The sequence below is a fragment of the Perca fluviatilis genome, chromosome 11 (assembly GCF_010015445.1).
Source record: "Perca fluviatilis chromosome 11, GENO_Pfluv_1.0, whole genome shotgun sequence".
Taxonomy (NCBI): Eukaryota; Metazoa; Chordata; class Actinopteri; order Perciformes; family Percidae; genus Perca; species Perca fluviatilis.
This window is the reverse complement of record NC_053122.1, coordinates 22,560,675-22,580,824: the sequence shown is the minus strand read 5'-3', so window position 1 is coordinate 22,580,824 and position 20,150 is coordinate 22,560,675. Positions and strand designations below refer to the sequence as shown.

At 42.6% G+C, this 20,150-nt stretch overlaps 2 protein-coding genes across 4 annotated transcripts in view; both read left to right on the top strand.

The window, feature by feature from the left end:
* Nucleotides 1-4,492, top strand: part of LOC120567969 (phosphatase and actin regulator 1-like) — a 46,546-nt gene extending 42,054 nt beyond the window's left edge. For all 3 annotated transcript variants that reach the window (XM_039815109.1, XM_039815108.1, XM_039815110.1), the window contains exons 10-12: nt 376-516; nt 1,868-1,944; nt 2,113-4,492. In XM_039815109.1, the coding sequence (XP_039671043.1) occupies nt 376-516; nt 1,868-1,944; nt 2,113-2,128 (234 nt within the window). In that variant the 3' untranslated portion in view covers nt 2,129-4,492. The remainder of the gene's footprint in view (nt 1-375; nt 517-1,867; nt 1,945-2,112) is intronic.
* A 2,525-nt stretch (nt 4,493-7,017) lies between these two features.
* The window catches only part of phlpp1 (PH domain and leucine rich repeat protein phosphatase 1), a 48,547-nt gene continuing 35,414 nt past the window's right edge, over nt 7,018-20,150 (top strand). The window contains exon 1 of the mRNA XM_039814976.1: nt 7,018-8,977. Within this exon, the coding sequence (XP_039670910.1) occupies nt 7,348-8,977 (1,630 nt within the window). The 5' untranslated portion in view covers nt 7,018-7,347. The remainder of the gene's footprint in view (nt 8,978-20,150) is intronic.

Below are 20,150 nucleotides of genomic sequence, written 5' to 3'. Positions count from 1 at the left end.
CAGATAACTGGGATAAGCTAATATTGGTCGATATTGCGCCCTGGCTGATTTGGCCAGATTGTGGTGGTTTTCATCCCCTTGTCTTGAATAATCAATTGATATGTTGTTGTTTTTTATGCATATTCTTTTAAGATAGATTTATTAGCCCATTGATTCAATAAAAGTCCTGAATGCCAAAGCAATGTGATATTGAACTCCTTTCTGACGCACCTGCATAAGAAATACTGGATGTGCAGGTCTTTTTTTTTGTAGTCTTTCTAGAAGGAATTGAATATATGCAAATTCGGAGAAGCTGCTAACTGTGACAGCGAAGTCTAGGAATACTCCACCTAGTTTTCTGTTCCCCAACTCTCTTTCTTTCTCCTCTCTTTCCAGCTGAGCCAGAGACCCACTGTAGAGGAGCTGAGACAGGCCAAAATTCTCATCCAATTCAGTGACTACGTGGAGGTGTCCGATGCCCAGGACTACGACAGGCGGGCAGATAAGCCCTGGACCCGACTCACAGCAGCTGACAAGGCAAGTGTCTCTTACACTTAGTCAAATTGAGCTAATCTTTTAAAAATCTCAAGATCCCTCCTTATCTGCTTTCAAATTTCTTCAAACCCCATCATGTTAAACCATAACCCAGGAGAGTAATTGTAGTAGGATGTGTTCTTCCTCGCTTGTTACAGCAAGTTCCACCTCAGCTGTTTGGTTCCCAGTTGTGAGTACACAACCTGGAGCAGCAGCGGTCCGTGCGTCTGACTTTTAATGAGTTCTTTATTTTTCTTTATTTTATTTTTTTTTGTGGAGCGGTGATGCTGCCTTCTTTGCTTTGATGATGCGTGCTTCTGAACACGGCAGGTCACACCTGAGGACAAATCGTGGGAAAATTCAGCGTTTTGATTGCGCAACAACTCCCCTTACGTAAGCGAGTTACTGGACACGCAGTGCCTCAGGACCCCTCAGCCGCAGCGAGGCTCTGCTGATGAGATATGTTTTCCTCCCATTTAATTTTTTTTTTCTTCGTCCATGTAGCACAGATTTGAATATTGTTTGTTCTCCTGTCGCGGAAGCATACTCTCCAAGGCTGGAGACGTTCTCTTGAGTCATGCTGAATGGCAGAAGCAATGACATCACCCGGCTGGGTTGCTGTCACACATACGATTTAAGACAGGACGTAAGCTTATTAAAAAAGGCACAGCACATCATTTTATTTTCTGGAACCTTGACTCATCCCCCACTTTGAGAATCTCTTTGCAGTCATCCTACCCTTGGCCAAGGCACTCAGCCCTCCACTGCTCCAGTGGTGCTACTTAGAGGCCATGATTCACTGAGTATTGTCCCAAATGTGAATGTGTATAACTACATGAATGGAAGACGGCTTTGGTTTGTTCTCAAAACAAACCAGGAAAATAAGATGTTTAAAAAAGTGCTGTTAACCCTTAAATGCATACCTCTGATCTTTAGCAACCTGGGATAATATTTAAGCTTTTCATCCAAGGACTGACAGCCTGTAACATCTAAATACACTGTACAGCTTTGACTTTCTAAAAAATAAAAATAAATAACTGTTGGTTAAACTAAAAATGCTTTTTCAATGTGTACTTAAGTCTATGTAAATCCATGGTATCACCACTTCATACTGTATATTATAAAAACACAAGCTGACTGCCCAAGTAGGCCAGCAACAGATTGTACATCATTGTTGTTCATGCTCTTAGTGATGTGAGAAGAGAATTCAGCAGAATCATCCATGGCCTTAAGATAGGCGTAAATGATGCATGAAGCACGCTAAAAGGAGGTAGAGCCAGGACTTAGAGGCTGCAGTTTGTGTACTAAGCCTCAGCAGCTTTTCTCAAATCTCCTTCTTGTTTGTCCTCTGCAGGCAGCTATACGGAAGGAACTCAACGATTTCAAGAGCAATGAGATGGAAGTGCACGAGTCAAGTCGCCATTTAACCAGGTAACGTGCAGAATCCATTCATTTGCATGTGACCGTGCATTCCTTTAACATCAGTTCATATACAGCTGGAGCTATTCACATGCTGAAGGTATTGGCTGTATGCTGCAGTGAGTTCTAGGCGAGGTGATGAAATGTTTGAAAAGCCACTTTTTATGTTCATCTTTTTAGGTTTCACAGACCATAGTAGACCACCACTGTCTTGAGCAGTGCCGGACCGGCGCTCTCCTCCACTGAGAACCTTAAGTGCTGGACAGTAAAATGGTGCCAGTTTATACAATAAGGCCATGTCTTCTGAAATGCCTTTTCAAGACCCACACAACTGAGTTGGTACTACGCTCCAAGATGCAGACACCCACTACTCCATCCACTGTAGTAGCACATAAGGACTCCAGTTGATTCACATCGCCCCTCTATGGAATTTGCTTTTGTTTTGTTGCAATTGATTGACGCTTTCAACATCTACTGAGGGCAACCGTACCTTGGTTCCTCAATAACACCAGTGGACTTGTCTCAGTGGACGTGTTTTTATCCCTCTTCGTTATCATGGTGTCACTCCGGACTCCTCGAGCCCTTATGGACAACTCTGTGTTGAAGATGCAGTGTTGCTTGTTCTGAGCTCACTACATCAGGAGGAGATCAATCTTTACTCCACCTGCTGGGACTTTGGAAACGGCTTAGAAAGACACACAGGGGGGAGGGAAGGGTGCAACGTTAGAATCATGTGCAATATTCTTTTTCTTCTGCTTCTCCTAGGCTATAGCACCCCCTAGAGTCTCTTCTGTGTCATTACTATGTAGTCCTGACTTTTGTTCTTCCCTCTTATGTGCAATTCTTACTGTACCGGCCATGTTGACATCTAATTGCTAACTGTGAATTTGAGAGTTTGGGCATTGCCCACACTCTCTCCAAATGTACATTTTGTTCATACTGAAAAAAAGCAAAGTTACATTTAAAGAAGAACCATGCTTGACCAAGTTTCATTCATGTCACAATCTTAAAAACGTAATGTAAAAAATGCAGCTGGCAGATGTATTCTGATTCCAGTGTGTGCAACAATTATCTGTTTTATAATGTTTTGTCAGTTTTTACTTGTTTTTGATAGAGGCACTTAGATCATAAATGATTAATTTACATGTTTTTACATGTCCCAGCTCTGAAACGGAATACCAAGAGCTGCCTCACCACGTCATTGTTTTCTGTTTGCAGCAGTGTGTTTAATGATCTTTGCTCATAATGTGTGCATTGTATTATACACTTTTAATTTTCTACTTATGTCATTATAAGGTTTTGGCTAAGCAATATCTGTTGTTTTGTAGAGAAAAGTTAAACTACAGGTGTAACCCCCACTTTTTTCTTCTTTTTTTTACTGTGCTTACACATTACGCCTCACTTCAGGGTTTTCATTTTACTTTTCTACTTTACTTTAGGAAGGCTTTATTCAGGAGGACTTTTTTTCTGCATTTATCTTGACTGAGCCACCAAAAACATCTGCCTCTTTAACAGCTTACCAACACAGTCTCAGATCTACAATTGAACACAATGATGCACTCTCGATTTTGAAACACGAGTACAGGTATAAGTGAATTCATTGAGTCAGGAATTTAAAATGTTTATTGCTAAAATTCTTTGCACTGTTAAGAGTTTGGCTTTAAAATGGTCACTGTTTTAAGGTCAGGGCCCAAGTGTGTAAACATTTGTTCGATATCAGATCGGTGACGATTTTGTCTTTTCACTTTAACGGTCTTGTTACCTGATCACTGATCCTACACCAGTATTCCAATGTTCATAAGCTTTATGTACACAAATATTTTTTTTTTTAAATATTTTTACTGTATTACTTTTAAAGTTGCAATATGAAATTCTTGTTTGTCAGATGAAGAAAAGTAGTAGCGGTAACTGGATGTTGGCCGCCTACTAGAATGCATCTGTCTGCAAAGGAAAATGTGTTCTCCCTTATTTTCAAGGTCTCGATCAGTGATGGATAGATGACCCAATAAAACCTAGGAACATAGAAAATTTGTTTTGCACTTTATGGATTTTATGTGAAATAATAGGGATCTTGGTTGATTTTTGGGGAGTTTGGAGCGGTTTATCCTTAGAATCTGTACACAGGTCATTCTCGTATCACAATGCTCCTTTTTTTTTTTTTTTTATAAAAATTTCATTGGGTCATCTAATCTCAGAGACTTTGAAATATGAGGTATTTCTTGTGTTAGAAGAAGCTTCTATAGGATTCCAGCATCATGCCATTATTTGAAAATGTCCATCCATAGGTTCAGTACAATAGAGCATAATTAGGAATGAATTTACACAAACAGTTCTCCAGTTCTCATTTCAGCTCTAAGAAACGAACCTGAGCCACTGGGCTGAGCATGAGGTTTTCCATTTAAGCTGGAATCGAGGAACATGAATTCAGCAATAATCTGTTTCCTTTAACATGTTGGTAGAGCATCTGAACGAATTTGAAAGTGTTCCTTTTTTCATTTTTTAAATACAGAATACCATGTAAAGGATACGTCATGCCAATTAAATTCCATTTCTGAATGCATTTGAATTGTTTGATTTATAATTTCTTTTAGATTAAAAGTCACCCTATAGTGCTGCCTATGTCCATAGGTGCCATAGGGGTGGTCATAGTACTTGCACCACTTTAACACTCTGCTGCATCCAAGCTTATTGCCAAGGTTTTCAATTTCAGGTATTTGCATTTAGGCTTGCTTCACAGATGTTTTGCCCTGTAGATTTAGTACTTTATTCCCCATTTTACTCATTCTTCTGTAAGGCCTGTGTTAAATTTTGTATTATACTGTACTTCCTAACAAATGTGTATTTAAATAATGACAGGTGTTAGGTAGTTCAGGTGAAACACAGTCAGGCTCCCACCCTGAGAGAATTCATGAATGCAATGGTATCGTGGCATACGTACTGTCCCATTTTTAACCAAGGGAGGTCTGACACTGACTGCAAATAAGTGACATATTATAAACTACTCAGCCATGGAGATGTTAAAAATGCATTACTCTAAATATATAAATTTAACACAAACGAATGGACATAGTTAAACGTGACCAGTTGAGCCGGGAAATGTCTGTGCCTTCTCTAATGTAAAAAGAAGTTGTTTTTACATACCATGTCATCCTGTTTTTTAAAGGAGTGGTTCATTTAAAAAAAATAATAATAATCATGCCCCCATATGTAAATAGGAAGGGATATTTTAGTAACCAGCATAAACAGGAGGAATGATTACAGTAAGCCAAATATGTACATATGGGCATGTTAACTATAGTCACTTTCAATAAATTTTGTAATTAATCCCCATGTATACAAGATATTTGAAACCTCTTCAATCTCGAAAAGAGCACTTTACACATGTAAGTAAATATTTGACAATGGTTCCAATTTTTTTTCAACTTTATTTATTTTGAAAATATAGATTACAGATTCAGTCATCACAATTCGTAATTAAATAAAATACAAAAAATATGCAAATAAGTAAAGTAATAATCTAAACAGAGAAATGAAGAAGAAAAAAAATATATATATATACACACGTACAAAAGTGACAGACTTTCAAACTGCTTTAATAATATAGACATCAGGAGCACTTAAAGAAATTTGAATAGACATCAGATATTAAGATAGCTTTCTTATTGGATACCAACTTAAGAGACTCAAAGTACTTGTCAAATTCAACCTGGAATAGTCTGAAGCACGGTGTAGATCTGGAAAATGTTGCCTTATGGATATGGAACTCACCTAATAAAATAAAGAGATTTACAATATTACATAACTTTCTATCTTTACATTCAAAATAGGTAATCATATGTTTCCCTTAAAGTGTGATGTTTCCAGTTATTTTCTGCAGGCTTTCCACTGATTATTACGTCATCTTTTCGACTTGATAAACATGCTGATGTGGGTTTGAAATCGAAACAAAGTTTATTTAAATCAGGGAGCAATTGCAGATTGACAGGATGATGCTCAACAGCCTGTATGCTTCAATAGGGTTGAAAATGTGACCCTTTTATACCAGATAAAGCTGATCATATTTGATATTCACATTTGTGTTTACGCTTTAGATGTAGGCTGCAGTCCGCATTTTGTTTGCGTTTCTCCACCAATCAGAGAAATTAAAGGTCTGTTTTATTTCATTATTAATAAAGGCAGAGCTTTTTAATCATTTTAACAGGTAATGATTTTTAAGATAAACTAATGTAAGATATCAATGTAAGATGATATCTGCATATCTAGCACCATGTTTACAAAAGTCAGTTTGCAAATGTTCTGGATTTAGCGTTGCAAACCTTAATATACTTGACAATACAGCCTACATTTGGATTTGCACGTCTAATAATAATACAACCCCGTTTGGCTTAAAGTTAAGTTAAGTTTAAAAGAAGGTGACCTGAAAAAAAAAACAAAAAAAAAAACTAAAACCACCAGCTTTCCCCTTGGTCAGGGTCGCTGTGTCCTCAACAGGAGAAAAAGTTTAGGTCAAGCTTTGCGGTTTGCGCCACTAGATGGCGAGAAACACAATAGAATAGGAGCATCTGAGCCAGCAATGGCCTTGTGAAATGGCGTCCTGATGAGATGGTGCTGAAGTTATTTGCCTCGTCACCACTAGTCTAAAATAAATAGACATACAGCGAATTGCTATGAAGCAGAATTTAATGAAGCGGAACCCTAATAGCCTATATGACAGTTCAACGTTTCTCTCATATTCAACAGTTGACAGCTGATAAGTTTTGTCTGCGTGTGCAGTAACGTAACTACATTGAGTGATATGGGAGCTTTTTTGCAGTGTTAGCATACAGAGATAACACACTACAGCAGATAAGAGCACTTCTGTAGCTGCACACCAAACATTTTATACGAGCTATGTTTACGCCTCTCATCTGCTCACCGCCTCACTTGACTGAAACTGAAGAAAAGCTTCTTGGGAAATGTATTCATGACATCATTTCTTCCCTGCAGCGGAGACAGCAGTACGTTTTCTGGCGCAATACACTTCCCACAATCCACTGCGTTGTTGTTAGCGACCCCCATCTTGTGTCCTCATGAATATATATCAGTCAGTATTTGCGTAGGAGGTCGGCCGACGTTCATTTCATATTCTAGCGCTGTATTTCGGTCCAAATGGGACGCACAGTCACGTCTCCGCGCGCCCAGCCTCTTCGCAGCAAATTTAATCGGTAAAATGTTTTTTAGGAGCAGCGGAGGAGACTCCGACAGGGAAAGGAAGGCAAGAAGTGAATGACTACTAGTGGAAGTCAGCAACACCGCCCAGTTGGCGGACATTTACCACGGTGGACACGCTTTTAAGGCTTTTAAATGTAGTGGTTGTAGGTGTAACCAAGTGCGCACCGTTATTTATTTAGAGTGGGGGACTTTTCATTGGCAGAGATGGAAAGTGTGCAGGCTGTCGCTCAGGATGGTGTGTCCGATGGAGGCGCGACCAAGTTAATGAAGAAGCCCAGCGGACTGTCTGTCGCCCGGGGGACTCCAGTGGATGATGGCGGTGGACATTCGGCACCCTCCCGCGTAGACGCAAAGAATGGGAATAGCTTTTCTCATTCCGCTTCTTCAGCGGGATCTAATGTTAATGCGTCAAACAGAACTGTGGCGTCTAATGGCCGGGGCTCATCCAGCAACTCCAGCGCTCTCCTGTTGAGACGGAGGCGCTTGAAGAGAAACCTCTCCGCCGCAGCTGCAGCCACCGCCGCCACCTCAGCTGTCACCGCCAAGATGAACTCGGCCCTGTCCTCTGCGTCTTTACACACTCGGAGTCTGGATAGGAAGACTCTGCTGAAGCACCGACAGAACATGCAGCTGCAGCCCGCAGATCGCGAGTGGGTGAGAGCAGATCTCCACCGGGGCTCCATACATGTCCACGACAAACTGACGCCCTCATATCCCAAGCCGGTTCTTTGCACTATGGACACCACAGCCGGCGAGGTGGCGCTCCGTCTGAGTAAACTCTGCAGTAAGTCCAGCTCTGTTATGCGCATTTTTTGTAAAGATAACCCCAAGACTGACCAAAATGGCAACTGCAATGTGAAGTATGAATATAATGATAACCCATGTAAGGTGAATGAAGACTCGAGTATACAATGCAATCACCTGACTCCCCTGGAATCCTCAGAATTAAGGGGCCATCCAAGTGGCAGGTTGAGACTGCTGCTCATGGAGAATGCAGATGAGAGGCAAAAGCAACAGGACGTTGATGGAAAACTTTTCACCCCAGAATCAGAGTCACAAGACAACATAGCCTGTTCACTGTCAGATTTAAATTCTAACTCTAACATGGAGACCCTCAATGATGATGACTCGGAGCACAGGAACTGTTTGGACAGCTATGGATTAAATTCTGGCTCAGATGTGGAGAGCAGTGCGTTTGATGACCTGAGCTCCGGGGCCAGGCTCAGCGAGCACAGGGACTCCCTCAGCGATGACATGGTCCTGGGCACAGAGGCATCCATCCTCAGCCCCTCATTTGATAGTGCTACAGAGGGCCACGACATGTATGGCAGCTCCTCGGACGAATTGGACCTCGACTTTCCTGCGTCGAGCACAAGCATGGACCCCATCTCGCAACACCACACCAATGGAATCAGTGCTGTCACTGCCAACTACAAATTGTGCAACATAGGACATTTAGACGACATGGCAAACAATATGGGACCAGACAGCAGACTCAACCCACACAGTCTGGGCAGCCTGCCACCCAGCAGTAGTGCCGGCTCATTGTCAAGAGAGTGTTCTACAGGTAATACACCTGATATCCAAGATCCAGACTGTGGCCAAGGTGCTGTAAAATCAGGGCTGACAGCAGAACACAATGGAGATTCCTGTGATTCCAGCCCCACACTGTATGTTCAGCTGCATGGTGAGGCTGTCAGGAGGCTTAGCCCAGATGAGAGTCCTCTGCAGATCCAGAATGACTTTCTCTTTAAGCTTGGATTTAAGGACCCGTGGAGAGTTCAAGAGGAAGGGCTTAACACGGAAATTGGCTCCTTGTTACGTTTCTATGCAGGTAAGTGAAATGATGCACTCCGATAGAATCACATTCTCTCATGATCAGGTTTCTGCTCATTCTGGGACTTGTTGAGGCCCTCTCTGTTGCAAATTACATAGTTTGGACTGCAGATCCTTAGTGTAGTGTTTGTAACAGGTTGACAACCTGTAGCCTGTCACAAAATGAGGCAGACATGCATAAACATGCAGGACAGGTGTGCATTGTGACATTGTACTAATAGAGCAAAGCAACAGTTTATTTTCTTTTTTTTGCTGAGACAGAATATCATTTTCACAAGAGGGTAGAGCGGTGGGAGCACACAGTTAGTGGCATAAGCTCAGAGTCTTAATGGAAATTCTTGTAGGACTGAAAAGAACAGGCCCATGTCCCTGCTATTGTTGTCCGCTGTCCGCATTGTGAATGCTGTCAGTCAAGGTGAGTGCAGCTCAAGACCTTTACTGATAACTGCGGCAGCAATTTATAGGGTTATTATTAAAAGTCTTTTAGCCGGAGTGTGTTTTCCAGTGATAGTTTACCATGTTCAGGTTTAATTGTGTGGTGGATGAATGGGTCAGAGTGAGGTCAGGGTGTAAAGGCTGGTGGTTTGCCAGATCGACCTTGCCTCAGGGACATCCTTTAAAATTTCAGGTCTGTTTTTTTTTTTTTTCTTCTGTCCTGGACTGTCTTTGTCGGTCCGTAGCAGCACACTGTGCTCCCATGGACACGCATGACATCGCCACAAAGCCATCACCACAACTTATGGTGCTCGGACATGGGGCCCTTTCCGGCTTTTGCCCCATTATCATCCTAATGAAAAGGCTGAATGCCTTTGTGGTTGGATGGAGAGTAGGGGTGGGAGGACCATAAACCCTCTCTGTGTACCCAGTGAATTCTGGTCATTGAGATGCTGCACAGTGCCTATCCTATTGGCATCCAGCGTGGCTACTGTCACACTAACTAACTGCCTGCCAAGCTGGGTTAACGTGCTCCTCTAAAGCTCAGGAAGCCCTTTTCTTCACCACGCCACTGCATCCACCACTGCTGCTATTGCTGTTTTGTTTAAAAAAAAAATTGTGGGGGGTGAAACTGAGTGTCTGGTGAGGACAGTTGAGGAGAAACAGTTTGTTGGAAGTATGGAAAAGAGAGGCACTAACACTCTTCCTGTCCAACAAGAGGCAGTTGAACCAGAGGTCACTCAATACGAAGCTGAAAATGGCCACATGCGCTCCTATTCACGTTCAGTCGCATGCGCGTCATGACCTTTTGTGCTCTTGAATACTGGTTTGCTTGAGGTAGAATGATTTCATTTCAATAGCATCATATGGCAGGATGTATGAGCATGCACACTGGGACTCATGTGGGTGGATGTGCATTTAGGGGGAAAAAACAAATGAATTCTACACGAGCCTGTGCAGTCAGCTGAGCTCAACCAGCAGTAGCAGAAGTAGCCCTGATGCCCCTCGGAGGGCGACGCCTCCACATCCCATGTGAGACAGCTTAACTGTGGTCACCTGAGCTCTCTCCAGCCCCCCCCCACACACACACACACACAGCCAATAACACTACGCAGCACTCAGTATGCAGTCTGCACAAAAGGCCTAATTCTGTCATATAGAGAAGGACACAGAAGAGCACTCACAGATGCATGCACTGTAAAGAGAAAGCAGCGCTGACTGGTTACATGTCTGCTCTACTCTTCCTCTCTTTCCTTACACGATTGAAGCATGTGAGGAATGTACACTGGCTCGTCTAGAATGTCAGTCACGTCTGCTGAGGAGGAAGTGGAGCGAGGGGGTTAGGGGGACGCGGTCTACGAGGGGATACCACAGCGACACATGTTGCGCTGCCTTTGAATGGTTGTCCTGCCTAGATAGTGGAGATAGGGCCAGTCTCAGCTGACTTGCTGGCTGACTGAGACGCAGCTGCCACAACTGTAGACCTCAGTCACACCAAGGGCCTTTTTGTCTGGGCGCCTGTGCATGCAAAGAGGACTTTAATACAGGAAGTCCAGTATCTAAACTGTCATATTGCCCAGTCGCTCAATAAGAGCACTGTGAAATGTTGATGCTATATAACCTAGATATTAATAAGTACATGAGCGGCCAGTAAAATGTACTGTATCTTAAAAAAGATTGACAGAAGAGGTACTCAGCAGGATTTGGGAAGCAGGAGAATGTTGGGAATAGGCTGTTAAGTCGAACAGTTGCTAAGATGCATTTTGCCAGATCCTTTGGACAATGCGGAGGCCAGTTTGACTTTGAAGGGTTCAGGTCATGGTTTGAGTGCATAGACACTGCAGTGACCAGATGACACACACACACACACACACACACACACACACACACACACACACACACACACACACACACACACACACACACACACACACACACACACACAACACACACACACAACGTACAGAAGGCTGCCTAGATCAAAGGGCCGCTGTCCTCTTTGGCAGGCTGACGAGTGATCCTTTCAGGGCTGCCCACACAGGAGCCTCTTGTAATGCCTAGCCAGCTTTATTAGAGTTTGAGTACAAGTGTAAAGAGTAAAGAGTAAAAAAAAAAAAAAACATACACCGACTCATTTAATCAATACATTCACATTCTTGCTGAGAGGTCTAAAATGCCAACACTGTAAATAAGAGTACACTTCCTCAAGAGTAAAAACAGATTTTTCTAACTGTACACTTGAGTCATAGCCTTGATTTAATTGCCCATTCAGGTAAAAGGGTAGGGCAAAGGTTAGTGTCGCTCAGTAATGAGAGAGAGAGAGAGAGAGAGAGAGAGAGAGAGAGAGAGAGAGAGAGAGAGAGAGAGAGAGAGAGAGAGAGAGAGAGAGAGAGAGAGAGAGAGAGAGAGAGAGAGAGAGAGAGAGAGAGAGAGAGAGAGAGAGAGAGAGAGAGAGAGAGAGAGAGAGAGAGAGAGAGAGAGAGAGGAACCCTAACATATAGTGGCACAGGGGGCTTCCCTAGAGAGGTGGAGGACCCAGAGTTCCAAACCAAAGCAGCACACTCAATTATTTAGATTCATTAGGCTACTCAGCTTTGCATAAACTCACATCCATGAACTTCATACCCACTGCTTTTTGAGAGCTTTCTACTTACCCCATTAAAGTTGAAATGCATGCTTTTTTTTTTTTTAAAGCAGTTGCATGTTAATATAAAGTGGTGTTAAGATTTGGCTTGCTTTTATGAGCAAAAATAATGACCACTGGCACATACTGGCCTGGAAACTGTCAAGGTATTAATCCCTTTTCAGCTCCACTCAGGTTTATAGCTCAAGCCTTCTGTGGAACAAAGTCATGGTCGAAAACAGCTTTAACATGCTGCACCCAATTTTCAGGTAATTCCCATGTTGTTTTCAGTATCTGCCAGCAAGGTGAACTTGGCAGGAGTTGTTCATGCAGAACTAATAAAAGCAGAGATATATCTAATGGAATGTTGCAGATAATGGCTCTGCTTTAACAAAAGCGTTGAATGTACCTGTTTACACGTTTTATAGCTTTGCACATTTATGGTAATACTTTGGTGAAAGTTATAATTTCAAAAACGTTGTGATCATGATTAGTAATGGGAACCCTTATTTCTCAGTTTTTTTTTAAAATGACAGTAGTCAAATAATAACTTACTATTGTATTGCTTTAGGGCCTAGCTGCAGTACAGATCTAAGGCTAACATTGCAACGATTATGTATTGTCATCACCTGCTTAAATCCACAGCATCTTTAAATGATCAAAACCGTGTGTTCATATTGAGACTTTTGGCGCTTTTCCATTACATGGTACCTGCTCGACTCGCCTCAACTCTACTCGCCTTTTTTGGTTTTCCATTACGAAAAAAAGTCCCTGGTACCTGCTAACAGGTACTTTTTTTAGTACCACCTCAGTCGAGGTTCCAAGCGAGCTGAGGCGAGCCGAAAAGGTGACGTGAAATTCTGCAGACTACAGATAGGTCAGAGAGAATCGTCACTATTCACTACGTCATCAGCAGACAAGAGTGAGGAGTGTCCTGACCGTCCTGACCTGAACAAACGTGCCATTTTTAAATAGTTTAGCCAGAGATAGTGAGATATATAGCTACTCTCTGCACTATTTACAGGACTTTATATATATTTTAGTTATGGCAAGCCGCAAAACTACGCCGTGGTCAACTGAGGAGGTAAATACTTTTTTGCGTCTGGTTCCGGATGAGCGGATCCAGCGAGAGCTAGATGGGGCAACACGGAATGAAAAAGTTTACCAACAGGTCTCTGAACTGTAAACAAACTGGGAACTATATTCTCAGACGAGCATATCACTCCGCCCAAGTACTATATTCTTCCGCCTGAGAATATAGTTCCCGGTTTGTTTACGGTTAGAAGATGGCTGTGTCTCATGTTACGTTGTTTTTTGTACACGCTGTGACTCTACAAATCACAACATGTAAATAGGAACATGTTGGCGTTATTTTGTCACTTATTCGGAGCAGTAGGATTACTGGAACCATTCGCCTGCCTGTTCTGTGATGGGCTGATGCCGCTGGAGCCGTCAGACAGCTTTACAGCACGCACGGAGATGAGAAGGGTATGTATCGACTTGTCTTACTCTGGGGGTTACGGTGAAAAAGCTAAATTCCCAATAAGTCGGCGTGTTCCTTTAAGAGAACGTTGTGTACACTGAGTGAGTCGCATTGAAAATTATGTCACAGCAGTTTCCTGCGGCATCGCCATGATGACCAGCCACGCTGAGGCGTACTAAAATCTGCAATGGAAAACGGACGCACAGTCTGTCGAGTCGAGGCAAGTCGAGCAGGTACCATGTAATGGAAAAGCACCATTTGAAAAAGAACAAAAAATCCTTTCACATTAGAGTCCGGATCGGGCCGAATTTTTCTGTCCGAGGCCGGCCCGTGTCCGACAGAGCCGTGTCTGAACCCGGCCCGAGCCCGACAGTTATTAAGAAATTTGTGTCCGAGCCCGACACAGTTAAAATCTCATTTGTTTTTCCTCATACTAATGACACATGTAGGCTACGTTTGTGGAAAGCTTTTATTAAGCAACTATAGGAAGGCATTCGGAAATGTCAACAGATGAGCGCATCAGCGCACACGGGGCAACAAGCGCACGTTAATCAGCTGTTAACATGTTCAATGTGTTAACCTCTCCTGATCGCTTCGTTTCCGACCGTGATCAGAAAACCAGGAGAGACTCGTTACCTCCAGGGCCGACGTTATAACACGAATAACCACTAACTCTGCTCCGGTTGCATGATCTACAACACGCATGTTTCCTCTTTCTCTAGGCTATCTCTCTTCTGCCCACTTACTACACACACTCTCTCTCACACACACACACACACACACACACACACACACACGGAGCTCTCTTTAAAGGAGCTGCAGCACCATTTTACAACAAATGCCTTATCGCGCTGATGTGTCCGAACCCGGCCCGGCCCGTCGGGACCCGTCGGCCTTGGGTCTGGTATCCATGCCTTATTTCACATGTGTACTTACAGTAGAGTATTCATACTTTTTCACTTCTTGCTTACTTTCTTTGTGTTTCTCTTTAAATCGTCTCTTGTTTCTCACAAGAGCCGCTTCATTCTCAAACTTTATTTTGGGTCACGTTTTAGCAGACGACCACAGGACTATCATGGGACAAAAAATAAATAAAATGAACACGATATTGTGTATTGTTAAATGACATCCTAGAAATATAAAACTGCAATACACAAAAGGGTTTGATACATTTTTGGCTTTAAATTGTTACTCAAATAAAGGTTTTTATTAATATTAGAAGCACTCAATCTACAGTATAACCAGAGAAAAATCTCAACAGAGGCATGAGTAATGGAAACACCAGCAGTCCTGCTGAAAGGATGTCTATGTTCCATGTAGACATGAGATGTTAACATTTTAAGAAGACAAGGATAAGTTAGATTACTAATTAATAGTACCCTAAAAGCTTTGAGGAATCTCAATGCCCGATCTTTCCACTCGTACCTCGGGCCCTCTCTGAGGAGGCAGCGGTTGGTGACGTGATGACTTAAGGCACTCTGCAGGGTTTAAAGGCTTAATGAAGCTCCCAACTTTCTCCAGCAGGCTGTTGCAGCTATTAAGCAGAAAACCACTCACTCTGTTTGGTCTGTGCCACGTTGCTTTCTTCGTACAGTCAGCGCACCAGATTGCTCCCACATTCGCATCTCTATGAAAAATTTTAAAGGCAGAAGGAGAACAGTCGGTGCAAATGTCATTGTTGTTTTTTTGTCGGTTTCTTATCGTTGGTCGCTGGTTATCCTGATAGCTATATGGGGATCCCTCCTAGTAGCTTAGTTTGAATGAAAGTTTGCCATTCAAATGATGTGTTGCTCTCCAGGGATTTATAAATTGCAATATTTGAGTGTCAGTTGGACTTGAATCTATAAAACGTGGCTTAGTTAACCAAAACTACTGCATCTCCATGTATGCAAACACTCCTGGGAGGACTTTGCAGGAGTGAGGCACTAGGCTGCCTCATCCTTTCTCACATCCAGGTCCTCGCCTGACCGCTAATGGTCTTTCTAAATGGCCTATTGCTGAGTCATTATGTAATTGTGTAATCAGATTTCACACGTTCTAGAGCTCAAATCCAATACGCATGTGTCGGTGTGCGCTGAGGTTTTTTGCGTTCACTACTGCGTGTGTGCGCCCCAAGATAAAAAGCGTGCAATCAAAGAATAGATTTATGCATTTCATGTCTCCACGTGCATGCCACACGTGTAGACATGGTCTTAAATGAAATGTGGTGATACAGCCTCAGCGTGGAGGTGGATGTGTGTGTCTCTGAGGATTCACACGTGTGTGTGTCTACTGAGGCAGACATGGAGAGGACGGTGGTTTCAGCTTGTAGCAGTTAAAGCCAGGGGAACTGTTTTCTGTCTAATATAGATTGCCTTCTTGGCTGACATCCTCCCACCGTCCTCTCGCGCCGAATCTTCTCCCTCTCTCAATTTCTCTCATGATCGATCCTCCTCCCTCTTCTCTCACTATCTTTCCTCGCATCTCCTCCCTCACACCATCTGACAGTTTCCATTTATCCTCCCATATCTCTTTATCTCTCCCTAGCTTATTGCGTTTCACTCCCAAGAATTACTGGTCACCCTCATAATTGTCTCTACAAAATATTAATAATAATAAAAGGCAAAAAACTAACAGCTCAGGTTATTATTTCTACAGGTCTAGCACTCTTCTCACTGTCTTCTCTGTGTGTGAATGTGCATGCTTTGGTGCACAGTTGTGTTTGGTTCATGCCCCCTGTGGAAATAAGTAACAGAGGTATATGCAATTGAAATTCTCATTTCTTTGTGGTTAGCAGCTAAATCTAGGCTGAACAATGTCATGCTGATATGTCATTTGTGTCTGCCTGGCGGCACATTCTGAGATAGGGAATTGGGAGAGGGGGTAGAGAAGGTTAGCAGCCTGCCTTATGGGAGCAGCCCGGCCTCTCAGCCGTCTGTCAAACTGCCCTTGCCGAATGCTCCCCAGAAACCTCAGAGGGTTGCAGTATCTGGTGTTCACGAGCCAAGGCAGTGAAAAGGTTCCCCCTTCAGTGGGGTCATGGAGTAGGCTGACTGTACCCGAGTTGAGCACCAGTCCCTGCCCTCACCATACTGTATGAATGAGGGGGGAGGGAGTGGGGGGGGGTTAGAGGAAGGCCAGCAGGGGCTCACTCTCTGCAGCTTTGATCAGCAGCAGCACAGCCTAATACCAGACAACATCTGCAACTCTCAGCATTAAAGAGGCCCAAACATTCCGATTAGGGAACACACGGCCTGCTTGCCTGCTTGTGTACAGGACAGAACTGTGTCAATTCCTGGATGGGAGGTTTTAAAATACCAGCGCTCCAGTGGTGCTTAAAATGATTTGCTTTACAAAGCTCGAGTCTCCAGAGAGGTTATTTTGCATTGTGTTTATAATTCAAATGTATTAGAATTTCATTTTTTTTAACACACATTTAGTAATTACAAAAGGATCAGTTTTGGGGCAGCTGTTTTATATGTGATTTTGTTTTTACAGAGGCACCTTCCTGCACCGCAGATACCAAAGGCTAAGTAGCCTAGATGAAGTGTTTATCGAATAGTAGGCTATTTTGTGAAAGGAATTCAAAGCGTTACCAAACTGTCCTGAATCTTTGTTTGTGTCATCTGGACACAGCTAGATAAGGTGTGTTTGGGTGGAGCTGAGCTCGTTTCTATGGACTCTGCTCCAATAGAAAGCGGCAGAGTTGGTGATATGAAATGACCTAGTTTAAAGTTCATCTCTCTCCAAAAAGGCTGAAGCACAAGAATGATACTTCCTCATTGGCAAGTGTGTCTTTTTAGAGAGAGGCTTTGAAAGCAAACAGAAGGACACTGCCACAACCCCATAGACGTACATGCTTTGCACAGTTACTGTTACGGTTAATGCACAGGTACCATACTTTGATCCTGAAGGTATATCCACAGCACCTCATTATTGAATTCAAGCTGCCTTGCCTTGCAGGCTAAATGCTGCAATTCCAAATGTTTGCTACCTTTTCAGCATCTTACATTGTGTTTAATAGCTACAAATTTGCAGCCTAATGTAGTACAGTTAGACCTGCAATAAATCCTATCTTTGTGTAAGTTTGTGTAACAAATAAGTCTTTTGTAAGTGGTGGTGCTGCAACACCACAATGTAAAAATATGTAATCACAAGTAACATTTACACAAGTAAAAGTTCCAAAGTACTATCATAAAAATACACTTAAGCTGCTATAATTCATAGTTCAAAGCATTGCGTTCCTCAAATATGCTCTAAAAACCCACTGCGTGCTGTCTTCTTAACACAAACAGCAGACAGACTGCAGCTGGTCAGATTGGAGCTCATTTTAACCACTTTATATACTGTTGGCTGGTTTAATCTATAACCATGTATCATATTTTAAAATGCAATCATATGTCTTGTATGTAAGATCTTAATCTTCTAAGTAACTAGTAACTACAGCTGTACAGGATTTCTCTGTAATATGAAGTGGAGTAGAAGTATAAAGTAGCAAAGAATGGAAATATTCAAGTACAACTAATTTAAAATTGTACGTAGTGTAGCACTTAAATCAATGGACCACTGTGTGTTGGAATGCATTGTGTAGAGAGGTACTTCTAATATTCAAATCAAAATCTGAACATATTTCTCAAAAAACAAAACCAATAGGGGCTAGCCCTAAAACTTTACAAGCTTCATAACCATAGGGTTTATTACAGGATTGTTATATTGGAGACATAACTGCACGTGCAGCCAATCTCACTTCATAATTTTCTTGTCTCCTGCTTTTAGCTGTGCAGTGTGATAATCACCCAGGCCCTGGAAAAAAAAAGTGGAGCGGTCACCTGCTGTACCAGGAAGTTATGTTGCATATGTTGTCGTTGCATGTTATTCTGTTTTATATTGCACATGCTTATTATTTCAGTCATTCTTATTCTGTTTCCAGTTCCTGTTTTGTCTGTGGTGTGTCTCTCGTCATTTTATTAACTCTCACCCGACTTCTAGCTCTCACTGCTTCCCAGTCGCTCTGGTTAAAGACTTCCCCTCTATAGTTCTTTTTTTTCTCACTATCCCTCTCTCTTCTCACTGCCCCCACCCTCTCTCTCTCTGTCAGTGCCACTGTGTTCACATGGCCCCTGCATGTGACATGAAGCTGAGCCAAAACACCCCGGATGCCCGCTTCAGCCCTCCACTGTTTCAGACCTTGTTAAATTTTAAACAAAACAAAAGGAAAGGAAAGAAGAGAGGGGGGAGAAGGAGAAGAAAGAGAAAAGTGAGCACGTGGGGCCCGGGGAATGTGCAACAACATCACAATCTCATTCATTCATTCGTTGTGTCCTTGTGCATCATCTGGAGAGATTGGCCCTTTAATTCTTCTCCCCCCCCCCCCTCTCTGCTTGTGTGAAAGGCTTCCTCTCTGTCTCTCCCTCTTTTCTCTCTGCTCTGAACTAGACTGCTTGTAACTTTAACCACAGATCTGGGGTCTGATTACTTTGTGGCCTGTTCTACTGTGGGATTAAAGAACAACTGACTCTGTAACTGCTGTCTTCATGGACAACTTCCTTCTCAGTTACCCCGAGGCAACTACTGCCCATCAGATGCATTTTTAATACTTTAAGGAAGGGGAGAATAGCTGGAATGGAGAAATAATAACACTCACTGTTTGCCTTTTATTATTGCTTGTGCTCTTCCCTTGTATGAATCTCCTTATTATATACTCCTTTTTCACCATCAAAGGAATGCCTTAACATGGCAACCTTTTAATATACAGTCTCCCAGAACAACTTGGATGCCTGCAACATCCCAGTGGCTCGTTGTCAGATTTAGTTAAGCTACGAAAGTCCTTCATAGCTTCTGATAATGAATGGCATTAGAGGTTCAATACAAACAATAACAGCAATTTGCTTATTCGTGTGTCTGTGCTCTACCCTCAGTGGAAACTGGAAGTGGTTTGACTGCCTTTCATTGTGGATTAGCGGTTAATAATTCCAATCAGCGATACAAATTGTTTCATTGTCACCACACACTGCTCATATAAAGAAGTTCCCTGGCATCATGCATAATGCATTATGATGAATGAGACCCTTGAATCAGCTGGGCCAAATTTGTGGGTAAACTGCAACCAACAGAGTGCATTGTCACAGAGTTTAGAGTTATTTACAGAGATTAGGTTTAAGTGGGCCAACTGATTAAACTCACTGCATATTTCTCTAGTAGTTAAAGGTTGGAAAAGAAGTGTGTCAGCTTTGGTGTATTTGTGATATCAAATGGCACTTTCATATCCTTGTTTATGAGCAAAACAAGTTCAGACAGGAGCCCCAAGCGGGCGGCAGTTTGTCAATCCGCCCAGCAAAATAGTCATCCCACCAATCACACACACGCTCCTGATGATATTATAGTACAGTACACTGCTCTGGTGTTCACCCAGTCTCTTGGTCACCCCACTGCTATTCTTGTAACGCATTTATGAAAATGCTGCTGCCGCCTACTTAAATCTGCTTTGCTCTACTCCGGAATCTGTCTACTCATTGATTGGTAGCACATGCTCAGTGTGAACACAGTACATAAAGTCCCATCACATACAGGGGAAAACTAAAGTTGACATGCCATCTTTTCGAGACACTATAAGTGAGCATATATCGTTTATAACACATAACTGTATACTCG